Source organism: Ctenopharyngodon idella, chromosome 13, assembly GCF_019924925.1.
Source record: "Ctenopharyngodon idella isolate HZGC_01 chromosome 13, HZGC01, whole genome shotgun sequence".
Taxonomy (NCBI): domain Eukaryota; kingdom Metazoa; phylum Chordata; class Actinopteri; order Cypriniformes; family Xenocyprididae; genus Ctenopharyngodon; species Ctenopharyngodon idella.
The window spans coordinates 29,598,645-29,613,481 of record NC_067232.1 but is presented as its reverse complement, the minus strand read 5'-3'; the positions used below and the strand labels follow the sequence as shown (position 1 = coordinate 29,613,481).

Here is a 14,837-nt window from a genome sequence, read left to right as displayed (position 1 = left end):
AATGTGAAAATAAAATTTGATTGAAATGAGTCATATACCAATGGACATACCGCATAATCCAGGAGTAAGCCATTAATGCTTCAGACGGACAGACAAACACAACAACACAGCTCAAACACACGCATTAAATTTATTGCAATTATGATATAGACTGTATGAGAAACTTGAAGAAGAAGGTGGTTAAAGACGCTGATGGCGTCAGTTGATTTACAGCAGCGGTTCCCAACCACATTCCTGGAGGCCCCCCAACACTGCACATTTTCCATGTCTCTTTGATCAAGCACACCTGAATCAGATCATCAGCTCATCAGCAGAGACTCCAAGACTAGAAATGGGTCTGTCAGACAAAGGACACATGGAAAATGTGCAGTGTTTGGGGGCCTCCAGGAACGTGATTGGGAACCGCTGATTTCCAGGACAAAGACAAATCATGCATTTCAGAAGAAAAACTGCACAGGCAGTGATTTCAGTTTATACAATTCTATAACCTATAAAAATGTTTAAAGATCGCCTCTAAAAATCAGGATATCATAAGTTATTTTTCAAATGTTTTCATTTGTCTGAGGACGTGGTCAAGCTTCATCTGACCGATCTCAGCAAACACATGGAAAAGAAGACACTCTTAAACAGCTAAGCTTCTATGAAAATATAAATCACCTACACTAAAAAAAATACAAAAAAATATGTCTGCAAATTGTATTTGTTTTTTTCTGACTGTTGGGATGGATTGTGCACATTAGTTATATATCATAAACTCATAAATGATATAAACTGAGACACACAACAGTAAGATCCTGATTATCTGCTGATGGGCCGATTGAAGCTTTAGATCACGTGTGCTGGAGGTCACGTGTGACGCTCGTGTGTGAGCTTTCACGCTGATCTAATGATGGAGCCCATCTGATGTGGCTTTTCTAGCATCATGACCAAAAAGAACTTTCATAGCAAAAAAAATAAAAATATATCAGTTTTGTATAAACAGTAATGTTATACTGTTTATGTAAGATTATCACACAGAAATGACATTAAATATTGTTTGGAAAGGTTGCAGCAGAGTGAAAAACAAACTTAAGACAAATGCTCCAACAGTTCACAGTAAAGGTGCTGACAAACCAGTGTGTAAAATCACATGTAAGTTCTTGTGCGTCACATGAACAAACGGCAGCGTTTCCCGACGATGAGCAGCAGAACGAAGCTCTTTCTCGTGTCGCTCATCTGTCTTTATCTCTTATTTTCCATCACAGAGAAACACCGTCTGAAGACTGGCACAATTCTCCTGCCGTGAGAAACACCTCCTGTTTCTCACTCTTTTTTAATCATGGACCCCTCAGAAATGAAAATAAAGAAATGTCCTTCTTTTTCCTTGAATCAAGGACCCAAAAGGATTCCTGAACGAGTGTGTTTTAACACACGGCTGCTGCTGAACTTCACACGGACCGAACGTCACGAGATCATCGAACACCGACTCACGTGGAGCTGAATCACTGCAAACACAGAAGGACTGAGAGGAAAACCTTTCAAAACACCAAAAAAAATAAAGACAGTGTGAGAGTGTGTGTGTATGAGTGTGTATGTGAGTAAGTGTGAGTATGAGTAGTGCGAGTATGTGAGCGAGTACAAGTGTGAGTATGTGAGTGTGTTTGTGAGTATGAGCATTTGTGTGAGTCTTAGTATGTGTATTTGTGAGTATGAGTGAATGTTTGTGACTGAGTATATGAATGTATGCGAGTGTGAATTTGTAAGTGTGAGTATTTGAGTGAGAATGTATGAGTGTGTGAGTATGTGAGTTTTTATGTGTGAGTATGAGTGTATGCGACCGAGTATATGAATGTATGTTAGTGTTTGTATACGAGTGTGTTTGTGAGTATATGTATGAGCGTGTGTGTGAGTGCATGAGTGTGTGTAGGTGCCACAAGAGAAAGCAAGGACAGCCGTGTTATTCCTGTGTGAACGTCTCATTCTGCTTCATTCCTCTTTTCATAAAGTAATTTGATGTGATAAACTTACTGACGGCTGATTCTTTCATCCTCCACCGTGAGCTCGGCCTCTGGCTGATGATCATCACACATTTACAAACAGAAAGACGAGAATATGACAAACCGAAGATGAGTTTGTGTGATAAAACAGAGACCTTGATGTCGGTGATTTACAGTTGTTTACATTGGTAGGATCACAGCATCAGTCTGTGTGGGATAAACTGAGGATCGTTCATCACTGCTGTGGCACAAAATACATTCAATGACGACATCTGTCAAACAACATCAGAGCTCCTCGATGAACCTGCAGGCCAATCTGCACACTTCCACACTCCCGTCAAAACTGATAAACCTCAGTTCTGAACCTGACATGATACAAAACTGAATAAGACCGAAAGTTTCTACATTTCTATAGTAATACCATATAAAAATATATTCCACTTTAAAAAATGAAATACTATCAAAACAATTAGATGCAGCTGAACACCTACACAAGCGTTAGTCTTTAATTTCATCACAATATATACAAAAGATGAAACTTAAGAATAATTTATTACTGTAATGTAAACATGGACGAAATGTAACAGCAGAGAGTCATTCATGGTTTGTGAAGGCATTTTTACAAAAGAAAACACTGTACAAAGGCTGTTTTTTGGATCAGTGTTTTATAAAGTGTTTGTTGGGTGAAACCTTTGGAAGAATGAGTTGATTTGACTCTGTATGAAGTGTTTTGGTAGTTTTAGTGCATTTTGAATGTGAAATGAACTGCTGCTAGGGTGAAAGTTGGTGAGAAGAACTGTGAAGTTTTGGAAAAGTGACCTTAATATTGAGAGATGTTTCATAAAAACTGTACTGCAGGTCATACAGTAAAGTTTGACATGTGACAGGTGTTTGAAGATGTAAACATGAGTCTGAAGGCAGTGACACATCTGAGCTGCCAGTTAAAGAGCAACGACTAACAGTAACGTGTCACATGTCAGTGACACTGGAGCTGATGGGATCAGTCGAAGCTCAGGACGACTGGCTCGTGTTTGGTCTCCTTCAGGAAGCGCAGCAGGTCGTCTGGTTTGAGTCCCATGGTGGCGCTGTTGGTCATGGGGTGGAAATAGACGCGCTCGTGTCCGCCGTGGGTCAGATCGCGGTCCAGCACCACCTTCACGCTCTGGTCCGTGTCGCAGAAGAGCGCGAGCGCCGTCACGCAGCCCTGACGCACCTGCAGCTTCTCCAGCAGCAGCGCCTCGTCCGCCAGACGCAGGTTTCCTCCGCCGAGGCCCAGGCGCTTGGACACGTCGCTGAGGTCCAGCTGCCGGTCGTGCCGGACGGACAGCAGCCACAGGCTCTTCTTCTTCTTGTCTTTCAGGAAGAGGTTTTTAGTGACCGCGCCGCTCAGATGAGCCACATGAGGCATCATCTCCTCCACCGTGAACACCTGCAGCAACAACACAACAGATTCAGAGCAGCTTCACAGAAGATCAATGTTTATATCATCAGGCCTTACAGTCACGCTTATCAGATTACAGCTTGTGCAATAATACAGTTCATAAATCATACTTATGACAAAAGTCAAAATTATGACATACCAGAAATGTGATAAACTCCAAATGATCACATAATTATGAGAAAAGTTGAAATTATGACATATTAATTCATATTTATGATTAATACATTAAACATATCGAAATTATGACGTAAAAAATCTAAATTATGAAGTTCTCTGTCATAATTATGACCTTTTAAGTAATAAATTCGACTTTTTATGTCAATTGACTTAGTATGCCATATTTTCGGATTTTTATTTCATAATTGTGACTTTTCATCTAATAAATATGACTTAGTATGTCATAATTTCGAATTATGTCGATTATGATTTACAAAAGCATGATTTTTTTCACCTATGTGGCGGGAATGGTCTTCGATATTCGCCACCTCACACGTGTCATTAAAAACACTTCCGTGAATCGCGAGCATCGTTATAATTCATCGTTGTCTCACCTCTGGATGATCGATGCAGATCGTGTCAATGTTCAGACGCTTGAGAAACTCTTCCAGTTGTTTCCTCAGATCAGACGCCATCGCGACTTTAACAGATTCAACTCATGAACAGAATGTTTATATGGTTTACAGCACACAAGGGCTGTGATTGGTCCAGCCTCACACCAAACTACTGTGATTGGTTAGTAGCCACCGGCGTTGAGTAAAGGAACATTGAGTTGTTCGTCAACATTAATTCCAGTAAAGATAGCCTAGGAAAAACCGTTCATATTAAAACTATGTTTTAAAAAAATAACTAAAATAAAGCAATCGTTATGAAAAGGAGGAACTGTTCAAGCTAAAGAAATCGATTATTTTCCCACACACCACAGCGGACTGCTTCCGGTTTCAAGGCTGTTGTCGAACAGCGACACCTGCTGGCTGTCAGTCAGACTCACACTGCTCGCGCTACTGCAGGCTTACAAACACATCAGAAACAGCCATACGTGCTCACTTTACTGTTTGCCACCTTTATCCTTTATTAAATGTTCTGAAAATAAACAAATGTTAATACTTATTTTACATTAAATACTCAAACTCACCGTGAAATCAAAATGGATTTTTTTGTGGAATATTGCAGTGTTTATTCTAAATGATTCATCGGTGCATATTGTGTTAAATTCATGTTCCTGGTAAACTTGAATCAGAGTATCTTCTCCTCCCTTTTGCAGCATCTCTTCTCTTCTCTGATGACGAGGGCGCCCAACATTTGTTCTTGTTCCTGAAGCGTTTCACTCAGATATAGAGCACAATAGAAAATAAAAGACCAGCGCAACTTAACTTTCATGATGACTTTAAGACTATTTATACTTTACGCATTGCAAACGTTCACCTCAGACACTCACACTGATTCACACCGTATCAATCTGTGTAAACTAATTCAAAAACAACCTTATCCAAAAAAGTCAGAACATTTAGAAAAAGACAAAAAAAAAAACACCCTGAAAGAAGAGCGCTCAGAAAGAAGTGCTGATTTGTGTGTTTTATTGATTATTTATCCTCAGGTTTGTTGAAGCAGTAGGTCAGGCAGCACTTCCCGCAGTAATGCCTGTCGAAGTGACTGGCCATGAAGACTCCAGCGCCGCACTCGTCCGCCGGACACTCGCGCCGCAGACGGTGGATCTTCCCGTTCTCGTCCACCTGCGGCGTCAGCAGCGTTAGAGTCTCACACAGCAGGAGACGCGTCAGAGAGACATGTGCGTGCGTGTGTGTGTGTGTGTGTGTGTGTTCACCTTGTAGTACTTGAGTACGGCCAGCTTCACCTTCTTCCTCTTGTGCTTGTTCTTCTTCGGGGTGGTGTAGGACTTCTTCTTCCTCTTCTTGGCTCCGCCGCGCAGCCGGAGCACCAGGTGCAGAGTGGACTCCTGCGCGCATGCACACACACACACACACACACACACACACACACACACACACACACACGTCTGTCCACTGATGCAGATTTTTCACTTACATATTAATAAAGTATTAGTGGTTGGCTGATATATAATTTTTTTTAATTATCTGTTATTAATTATCACATTAATTATAAGTGAGACTTTTATTTTGACAGTGTGTTGAGAACGTCAGATTCTTGGCCATAAATCGGTCAACCACAGGTTTGTTCATTCGTGGATCAGCAGTTTTCTTCAGAGACGTGAAGCGACTCTCGTACCTTCTGGATGTTGTAGTCTGACAGTGTGCGCCCGTCCTCCAGCTGCTTCCCTGCGAAGATCAGCCTCTGCTGGTCCGGAGGAATCCCTGCAACACACACACACACTTAGAACAGAGGACACACACTCTCTCTCACACACACACTCACTCACACTCACTCACTCAGCACAGAGGACACACTCACATTTACACACACACTTAAAACAGAGGATACACACACACTTAAAACAGAGGACACACACACACACACTCGCTCTCTCTCTCTCTCACACACTCACACACAGCAGAGGACACACACTCTCACACACACACACACACACACTCACTCAGCACAGAGGACACACTCACACATTCAGACAAATCCTGTCAAAGTTTATTGTACGTCACCTTCTTTGTCCTGGATCTTTGCCTTGACATTCTCAATAGTATCTGACGGCTCGACCTGCAGGGAATTATGGGAAGATCACAGCAGGAACACCATGACTGTCTGAAATAAACTCACTCTAGGCCCCGATAAACTCACAGAAAAGTTATTTTCTTCTTCGATTAGAGATTAACGAACATCATGACTCCGCCCACATGTAGATGATTATGTAAAACAGTTCAAATCGATTCTCTGGGTCACGCTTCAATTAAAAATCAGTTCTCAATTTGGAATTGAATTTTGATTCAATATATGCATAGATTTTATTTTAGATTTGATTCTAAACTTTGCAGTTTATTTGACTAAAGGTGCAGTAAGCGATTATTGAAAAATGCTGTGGATCAGACCGAGCACCACAACACACTTGTAGCCAATCAGCAGTAAGGGGCGTGTCCACTCATGATGGGGGAGGAGCAAGAGCTCAGACATTAGCAGAATGACTACAGAAAGAGAGAGATGGCAGAGAAAACACAAGAGAGATAAAGGGCCGGGGAATATAACTTTAGACAGAAGGGTTACGATCAGACAACAGCTTAATATCGGAGAAGCGTTCCAGAAAGTTTACATCACACGGACCAATGGCAGTTCAAAGGCGTTTCCAGAAACATCACTGTGGTCAGCTGACGCAAACTCCAGAAACAAACTCTGTGTTGACCTGATTTAGTTCGGCATGACGTCACACCGGTTTGTTCTCCGATTTCGCGTTACTAAGTCTTTGTTACTCACTCTTTTTTTTTTTCATAATTAATTCGGCCCGGACCGTGTAACGCACACAATCCAAGCTTTATCTCGGTTTTTAACTGATAAGTGGTTTGGGCTTTTCTTGCTTGTCTCAGTCAGTCTTCACTGCAGATCACTGTATCTAACACTGCTTCCAGAGGAACATTCAGCAGATCCGCTGGATTTATTCGCTGGACACCGCTGCAGTCTCAGCTGTGGTCATGAGTGTGTGTGATCATCGCTCGTGCAGTGCTGTCTGTGATGAGACACTGCACTCGCTACACTCACCTCGAGTGTGATGGTTTTACCCGTCAGCGTTTTCACGAAAATCTGCATTTTGGCGTCGCGTGCACCTGCCTGACATAAACAACAGCTTTAACCTGTGTGTTAACGTGTGTCATGTGTAGCTTGTGTAGTTATATTCTATTCTTGTAGAGGAGCGTTCACTCACCGCAGAGGCGCTAATGGCGAAACGTGAGGAGAGGAGCTGCTGTGCGCGTGCGCGGGTCTTCAGCGCGGGAGCGCGCGGTCCTATTCAGCGCCTGATCAAAAACATTCCCCAGCTAATCCTTTTGCAAAAAATAGGATTACTTGGCTTTGGAAAATATAATGCATAAAATATATAGTTTTTTTATCATCCAAAATATTTTTTCCTGCTCAATATATTTTTCATTTTTGCTTGTGACCGTCATAATAATGTAAATCAGCAGTCTGTTACGAGCCGCACAAAAGTTCTCTCAAATTAGTCAGATACGATGATTAATCATTTTCTTGTTTAACTGTAGGTCTAATGATGTTTATAGTGCCATTATTCATAAATAAATTGATGTTTCGGACAGCTAACTGCCCCAGTACCGCTGTCACGTGATATTCGTTACTTTTGTCAGCGCTGTCGGGGTGGACCTAATCACAGCCGTTTGTGATTACTGGACCTGAAGGGTTAGCGCCAGCTCTGACGGGCTCTGTCTCAAATCACCCGTCATAAAGACTGCTGTATGAATGAGGATTACATACTTATTGATCAAATTAAAGCATCAATGACTCATGCAGACGGATTTTTGGAACGGGTCAAATGCAGATAGAACCTTCTAATTCTAAAAAATCACTTTTCGCTTGGAATTATACATTACTTGAAGCAATAATTTTCAAGAAACACAAACAGTTTACTTATAATTTGTTTTAAAACACAAAATTAGTTGTAACAATGTGTTGACATGCATGAGAAGGTTCAGTTTAATGGTTTTTATGACATTTATTTTATATTCTAAATGAATATTTTTTTCTTGTTCAAGTTAAGCATAAAAGGCAGTGCTAAATCTTTTGTCCAGTGTAGATGTTAAATTTAGGTAGGAATATGATGGGTGATTTAACACATTATTGCAGGAACCATTTAAGTGTAATTTTCCTCTTGTTTAGACAGAAAGCAGCTTCTGTAACACATCTGAGCAGGACTTTATTCCACTGAAAGTGGGACAGGTGAAATGGCTTTCTCTCTAGACATCAGTATTTCTGAAATAACATGATAACGTTTATTGTTGTAATTAAGACCCCATCAATTAAATTGAGTATTTGACCTTTAAGGCTTAATATTAAGACATTTTAAGACTAAAAAACTGCAAGAAAACAGACAATGTTTCAGCAAAGGTGTTTAACAAAGTTTAATAAACATTGAAAAATGTTTCACTGACTATATATAATTAAAAATATTTCACCGTGACTGGAAATAAGCAAATAGACTACAAAACCCGGACCGATCCTCTTAATAGCTCTGCTGGCTAACGTGGTGTCTAACTGAAAATAACGCCTGAGCAAAACACACACAAAAACACTGAAATTCCCTGGAATTTGGGCTGCTGTCATTGACAAGATCATAAAATAATCACGAGGTTTCTAATAAACATCGCGTTGCGTGGAACTGTTTAATCTTCACTGATTTCGTGTTTTCTGCTCTATTATTTCCAGCTGTGACGGAGCAGTCCGGCGACATGACAAAGAACGCTGATCCTGATTGGTCCTCGTGTGTGCATTCGAAGTGCTGATGACACCTTATAGAGCCAAGTTTGAGTTTGACATTGTAGATAGAAACTTTTGTTTAAAAATAAATAAAAAAAAGTCCCAAAATGTACACAACTTAAAAAAAGAAACATCACACCACGTAAATAAGTTAGAATATGAATATGTGAATAACTCAATTTTGACAAAAATGTCAGATCGTTTTTTTTGTTTTTGTTTTTTCATTTCCTCATTCATTTCAATGTGGGGTTTCCGGACTTTTTTTCACGCTAACATACAACCAGATATCATTCCAATTTATTTATTTTTTGTTTGTAGAGCTAGCAAGTGTCAACCATGACATCAAGTCTCATGCCATTTAGATGAAAGGTATATATTTAATTTCAGCATGCGTCATTTGGGGTCAAAAGACATTGAATAGATTAGACGTAAAAGTGACTATCCATCAGCATCCTCTCCACATTCTGTCTTGACTTTATTTGAAGAAACAAAGAAAAGTAGATAAAACACCTATGTGAGTACTTTGCCTTTTACACCCTTGGTTTTTTTTTTAATTTTTTATTATTATTTTTTTTTAATAGTAATAAAATCATGTGGTTCAGTTAGAGAACAGACACTATTGAAAACTGAATGCGTCGTGAGCCGAACGAGAGTCTCAGCACAGATCAGGATCAGATGTGATTGATCAGCATGTGTATGCTCTGCTTATTCGTTCTGTTAATAAAAGCTCTGCTTCATATAGGCTGAGTGAGTTTGTCATTGTACTGTGTTGTTGTTGTTGTGGTTTTAATTAAGAGAAATAATGAACCCATCATTCAAGCAAGTGCCGCTCCCTAATTACCGCTAATTCAAAAGCGAAAGTGAAAATGTTTCCTCTTTCACCATGACAAACACAATGTCTTATGGCGTTTTAAAAGCAGACAAATGTCCCTCTGCTGTATGTGTGTGATGTACAGTCATTGAAGCAAATAATTTGGTGTTTGGAGAAACATCACAAATGATTATGTCAAGACTAACCTGAATATCATTTTCCTGTATACAGAGACTGACATCAGCAGACAAGGATCATGGGATGTATCTGTAAGTTATAATTGTTGCACAATGTCACATTTACAGTGCATCCGGAAAGTATTCACAGCGCTTCACTTTTTCCACATTTTGTTGTTACAGCCTTATTCCAAAATGGATTAAATTCATTATTTTCCTCAAAATTCTACAAACATAATGACAACGTGAAAGAAGTTTGTTTGAAATCTTTGCAAATTTATTAAAAAAAAAAACAGTATTCACAGCCTTTGCTCAATACTTTGGCATGAATTAAAGCCTCAAGTCTTTTTGAGTATGATGCTACAAGCTTGGCACACCTATTTTTGGGCAGTTTCTCCCATTCGTCTTTGCAGGACCTCTCAAGCTCCATCAGCTTGGATGGGGAGCGTCGGTGCACAGCCATTTTCAGATCTCTCCAGAGATGTTCAATCTGGGCTCTGTCTGGGCCACTCAAGGACATTCACAGAGTTGTCCTGTAGCCACTCCTTTGTTATATTGGCTGTGTGCTTAGGGTCGTTGTCCTGTTGGAAGATGAACCGTCGCTCCAGTCTGAGGTCCAGAGCGCTCTGAAGCAGGTTTTCATCAAGGATGTCTCTGTACATTGCTGCATTCATCTTTCCCTCAATCCTGACTGGTCTCCCAGTTCCTGCCGCTGAAAAACATCCCCACAGCATGATGCTGCCACCACCATGCTTCACTGTAGGGATGGTATTGGCCAGGTGATCAGCGGTGCCTGGTTTCCTCCAGACATGACGCTTGCTATTCAGGCCAAAGAGTTCAATCTTTGTTTCATCAGACCAGAGAATTTTGTTTCTCACGGTCTGAGAGTCCTCCAGACGGGCTGTCATGTGCCTTTTACTGAGGAGTGGCTCTGTCTGCCCACTCTACCATACAGGTCTGATTGGTGGAGTGCTGCAGAGATGGTTGTTCTTCTGGAAAGTTCTCCTCTCTCCACAGAGAAATGCTGGAGGTCTGTCAGAGTGACCATCGGGTTCTTGGTCACCTCCCTGACTAAGGCCCTTCTCCCCTGATCGCTCAGTTTGTCCAGGCGGCCCTCTCTAGGAAGAGTCCTGGTGGTTCCAAACTTCCATTTACGGATGATGGAGGCCACTGTGCTCATTGGGACCTTCAATGCTGCAGAAATGTTTTTGTAACCTTCCCCAGATCTGTGCCTCCATACAATCCTGTCTCGGAGGTCTACAGACAATTCCTTGGACTTCATGGCTTGGTTTGTGATCTGACATGCACTGTTGAGGATCTTATATAGACAGGTGTGTGCCTTTCCAAATCATGTACAATCAACTGAATTTACCACAGCTGGACTCCAATCAGGTTCTAGAAACATCTCAAGGATGATCAGTGGAATCAGGACCTGAGCTCAATTCTGAGTGTCATGGCAAAGGCTGTGAATACTGATATACATGCGATTTTTTCATTTTTTTATTTTTAATAAATTTGCAAAGATTTCAAACAAACTTCTTTCACGTTGTCATTATGGGGTATTGTTTGTAGAATTTTGAGGAAAATAATTAATTTAATCCCTTTTGGAATAAGGCTGTAACATAACAAAAAAAGTGAAGCGCTGTGAATACTTTCCGGATGCACTGTATAGTCTAAAATGTAGATGTGTTAACAATGGCAGAGAGTAGAGCTACTGACTGCTTTAGGAAAGGTTTAGGATAACTCTTGTTTTGAAGTTTCTAAAACAGCATCAGGATCTTAAAATTAAAGACTCTCATTAAAATGTTTCTATGTCCAACAGCCAGTGCCTCGGAGTCGGTGCCAGAGAAAAAGACTGTCCTTCTTGGCAAATCAGGAGATGGTAAAAGCAGTGCCGGGAATACAATTCTTGGAGAAAAAGTATTCAACACTAAAGCTTCAGCTTCAACTGCAGGAGAGGAATGTCAAAAAGCAGAGAGAAAAGTTCATGGAAGAAATATCACAGTTATTGACACACCTGGAGACTTTGAAGTCAAAGAGGAACACGTCCTGAAACACACAGTGATCTTATTCACTCATGGTGAGCAACTAGAAGGTGAGACCATTAAAGCATTTATGGAGGACTGTCCACAACTACAGGAGCTCATTGATAAGTGTGGAGGACGCTGTCACGTCATCGACAGCAAATACTGGAATAAACATAAACGAGGGAACAAGAGCAAGAGAGTCGGCAAATGGCAAACTTACATTGATTAAAGACATTTTAAATAACATACCACCCACACTAAACCTAAACCTACCCGACAATGTGACGTAAAAGTGTCATAATCAGCCTATAATCATAATCATCCACCCCTTTAAAAGTGTTTGCTGTTTTACAGTCCTCGAGTGTTCAGTTATGTTGGAAACTTCACTGATATGTATTGGTACGTATTTTGCGCTTTGCAAAAATGTCCGCACATGAGCCTGGCATATAGGCTATATATATACATTTCTGTAACTAATGTATTATATAAATGCAGATGCATATGTTACATTTATCATTGTACACCTGCCTATTTAATCACAATTTACATACTGCTTTATACACCAAAAAAAAAAAAAAAAATGGTTTGACTTGGTAATTTATTCTAACCCTCCTAAAGCATTCAGGTCCATTTTGAACCAGGAGAGGTATAGCCTACAGACATTTAAAAAAAAAAAAAAAAAATCCATGACACTTTGGATATGTGTTAAGACTGTCAAAATACACACCATTTAAACTAAATGGTTATACCTTTTGTGTTTTGGCTCCGGTATGACCCGAAACTGTGGTTTTACACATGAAATAATGCTAAAAAGTACGGAGCCCCTAAAGGGACATAGTGGTGGAAAAATATGGGGTGGGAGAAAAAATTTGTCAATACTTCACGCAAAAGTTTTGAGTTCCCCCAAGAAACTGCATTCGGTTGCAAAGAACTCAAAAGATTTGAGAGCAAACACAAACAAAGTTTTCCTCCCATCTCATTTTTTTCTCATCACCATGTCCCTTTAGGACATATAATACATCAGCATCTGCAGAATTTATCGGAATGTATCTTTGCCTATTTGAAAATGTGTTTAGTCGCTTTCGGAGATGTGAGCTGCTGCTGGCTCTTATGTAGATAGTGTTTAAACATGAGGTATAATTTGTTTTGGTATATCAAATGGGCAATCTTTGGTCTTATTAATCTAGCCTATTACTTGTTCCAGAACAAACTGATAAGGGCCAAAATATTACATTTCTGGTGGATCCAAAATGGTCAATACTCATGCATTTTATTCATATTTCATGCTAATCATTTATGGCTTATGATTTATCAACATTATCTTTGATTTTATATATTCATGTACTCCTACTCCATATATTAATCCTCATCATATTTTCAAGTATCTACTCTTTATTGTACTCATTAATGGTTATTCTTCTTGTATCTTTAAGAGTATGTATGCTTGCTATATTCAATTGTTCTTCAAGTATTCCAGTGTGTCAGGTCACGTTGACACGTTTGTGGTTAGATATTGGACGCCTGCCAAGTACTGCAGAAGCGATGATGTTTTCAGAATTAGTTGCTCATTTGAACTTGATGTACCTTTGTATCAAAATATGTCTGTTTCCATCTCTGCGGAAATGAGGCAATACAAGATCTGCAATATTCTCTTAAAGGTGTCAAAGCAACACCTTCTGTATTTATTTTCATCTATCTTTGACATTTGACCAGTCACTCTGACCTAGCCATTACACCAACTATGATATAAAGGATAAGTCTGTTTGACCTTTTCTTATTAGACCAAAACATGAGTTTAAATGGGATGTAAGATTTCCTTGCTTTTCGCCTCTCTTCTACTTCTGGCTACTTCTAATCTTTCTGCTTCTGCTTCATCTCTTCTTTGTCTCATTTCATTCTGCAAAGATCTTCTTTCGTTCTTTCCTTTCATCTGTTACATACAATACTCTGGATTTTATTATAAACTATTATTTACTTAATTTGTTTGTCTCTGTAATAAATAAATTTGTTATTCCTTATTCAAATATGATCTCTGACATAATCATTGCTAGACTGTCTTGATCTCATTTGATCAGTTTTTGCATCAGTTTCATAACTATATTTACATTGAACTTAAATCCTGTACTTACTAGAGCGCTGCTTTTGTACTTTTGACTGAACTGTTTTTGCTTGTGTTTATTTTCTTATTGTACCAATTTCTTATACTGTTATAATGGCTATTGTTGTTCAATAAATAATATTTTATATAAGTAACATGCTGTATTTTGGTATTGAGAAAGAATCCGTTAGTGATTGTGATTTCGACTTCAGTGAAAGTTACATTATGTAGCGTCTGGAGTGATCAAACACACATTTGTAAAAGTCAATCCTTACAACATGCAGACTCTATAAGGTCTGCGCCCCACTGAGAACTACCATCATACACTTCAAAGACACCTGGGAGATCAGAAAAGCACAGGCCACAAGAATCATACATTCAGTCCATAGAAACGGAATCTTTGCCACTAATTCATCGACAAATCTGTGTACATGAATGAACATGCATTACCCCAGTACATTTTGTGTATTATTACTATTTGTATATTGTTCTTTTGTATATTGTATAGTGTTATGAATCCATGATGACGGATCTACTAGATAATGTAGCCCATCTAGGTGTGTTACGGAAGGGCAGGAGACACAGATGTAGAAGCAGATGGTAGTTTATTGGAGAACAGCACGGTAAACACAGTAATGCAGGTTAGTGGGTAGAAGATGGAGTCTTAGTGGAGTGAATACTAAACACTGATACAGTCCTCTGTCTTACAGGTTTGCAGATCGTGGATGGCCGTTGACAGGATGAACACACGATGAAGGTGGGTACACTCACACACAGACGAGGAAGCACGGAGACTGGGAAAACACGCTGGAGTAGAACAAGTAAGTATTTCAGAAGACTTGGAGATCAACATGAAGAGTCCTTCGTTAGAACGAGACCGGACAACTGACTGAGGTGAGTGGTGTGCA

General features: G+C 39.7%; 4 protein-coding genes across 8 annotated transcripts in view; 2 read left to right on the top strand and 2 right to left on the bottom strand.

Annotated features, from left to right (window-relative positions):
- Window positions 1–2,006, top strand: part of ccdc88ab (coiled-coil domain containing 88Ab) — a 51,136-nt gene extending 49,130 nt beyond the window's left edge. The window contains 1 exon segment of the mRNA XM_051916034.1: window positions 1,245–2,006. The gene's annotated coding sequence lies outside the window, so the exon portion shown is untranslated.
- Window positions 2,007–2,509: 503 nt separating this feature from the next.
- prorsd1 (prolyl-tRNA synthetase domain containing 1) lies at window positions 2,510–4,431 on the bottom strand. 2 transcript variants are annotated; one of them, XM_051916079.1, is made up of 3 exons: window positions 4,335–4,431; window positions 3,969–4,219; window positions 2,510–3,405 (listed from the first exon to the last, which is right to left on the bottom strand). In XM_051916079.1, the coding sequence occupies exons 2-3, from the start codon at window positions 4,047–4,049 to the stop codon at window positions 2,977–2,979; spliced, it is 510 nt and encodes a 169-aa protein (XP_051772039.1). In that variant the 5' UTR covers window positions 4,050–4,219; window positions 4,335–4,431; the 3' UTR covers window positions 2,510–2,976. The 2 variants fall into 2 exon arrangements, with proteins under 2 accessions (XP_051772039.1, XP_051772040.1); XM_051916080.1 differs by lacking the exon at window positions 4,335–4,431 and having other exon boundaries at window positions 3,969–4,283.
- A 543-nt stretch (window positions 4,432–4,974) lies between these two features.
- On the bottom strand, window positions 4,975–7,334 carry LOC127524523 (ubiquitin-40S ribosomal protein S27a). Of its 2 annotated transcripts, none has more exons than XM_051916081.1 (6): window positions 7,256–7,334; window positions 7,093–7,161; window positions 6,048–6,102; window positions 5,662–5,747; window positions 5,240–5,371; window positions 4,975–5,147 (listed from the first exon to the last, which is right to left on the bottom strand). In XM_051916081.1, exons 2-6 carry the CDS (start codon window positions 7,138–7,140, stop codon window positions 4,998–5,000), a joined length of 471 nt encoding a protein of 156 aa, XP_051772041.1. In that variant the 5' UTR covers window positions 7,141–7,161; window positions 7,256–7,334; the 3' UTR covers window positions 4,975–4,997. The 2 variants fall into 2 exon arrangements, with proteins under 2 accessions (XP_051772041.1, XP_051772042.1); XM_051916082.1 differs by having other exon boundaries at window positions 7,093–7,157; window positions 7,256–7,324.
- A 1,103-nt stretch (window positions 7,335–8,437) lies between these two features.
- LOC127524512 (GTPase IMAP family member 7-like) overlaps window positions 8,438–14,837 on the top strand; it is a 55,917-nt gene continuing 49,517 nt past the window's right edge. The window contains exons 1-3 of one of the 3 annotated variants that reach the window (XM_051916058.1): window positions 8,438–9,331; window positions 9,860–9,897; window positions 11,627–11,899. In XM_051916058.1, coding sequence (XP_051772018.1) covers window positions 9,885–9,897; window positions 11,627–11,899 — 286 coding nt within the window. In that variant the 5' untranslated portion in view covers window positions 8,438–9,331; window positions 9,860–9,884. The remainder of the gene's footprint in view (window positions 9,332–9,859; window positions 9,898–11,626; window positions 11,900–14,837) is intronic. The other 2 variants (XM_051916057.1, XM_051916056.1) reach the window with 2 other exon arrangements.

Bases quoted from the DNA above. Each gene is read 5' to 3' on its own strand.
- prorsd1 (XM_051916079.1), bottom strand. From the start codon at position 4,049: ATGGCGTCTGATCTGAGGAAACAACTGGAAGAGTTTCTCAAGCGTCTG. The intron at 3,406-3,968 runs GTGAGACAACGA...TTGTTGCTGCAG, and splicing joins TCTGCATCGATCATCCAGAG to GTGTTCACGGTGGAGGAGAT.
- LOC127524523 (XM_051916081.1), bottom strand. From the start codon at position 7,140: ATGCAGATTTTCGTGAAAACGCTGACGGGTAAAACCATCACACTCGAG. The intron at 6,103-7,092 runs GTGAGTGTAGCG...AATTCCCTGCAG, and splicing joins GTAAAACCATCACACTCGAG to GTCGAGCCGTCAGATACTAT. The intron at 5,148-5,239 runs GTGAACACACAC...CTGACGCCGCAG, and splicing joins CCGTACTCAAGTACTACAAG to GTGGACGAGAACGGGAAGAT.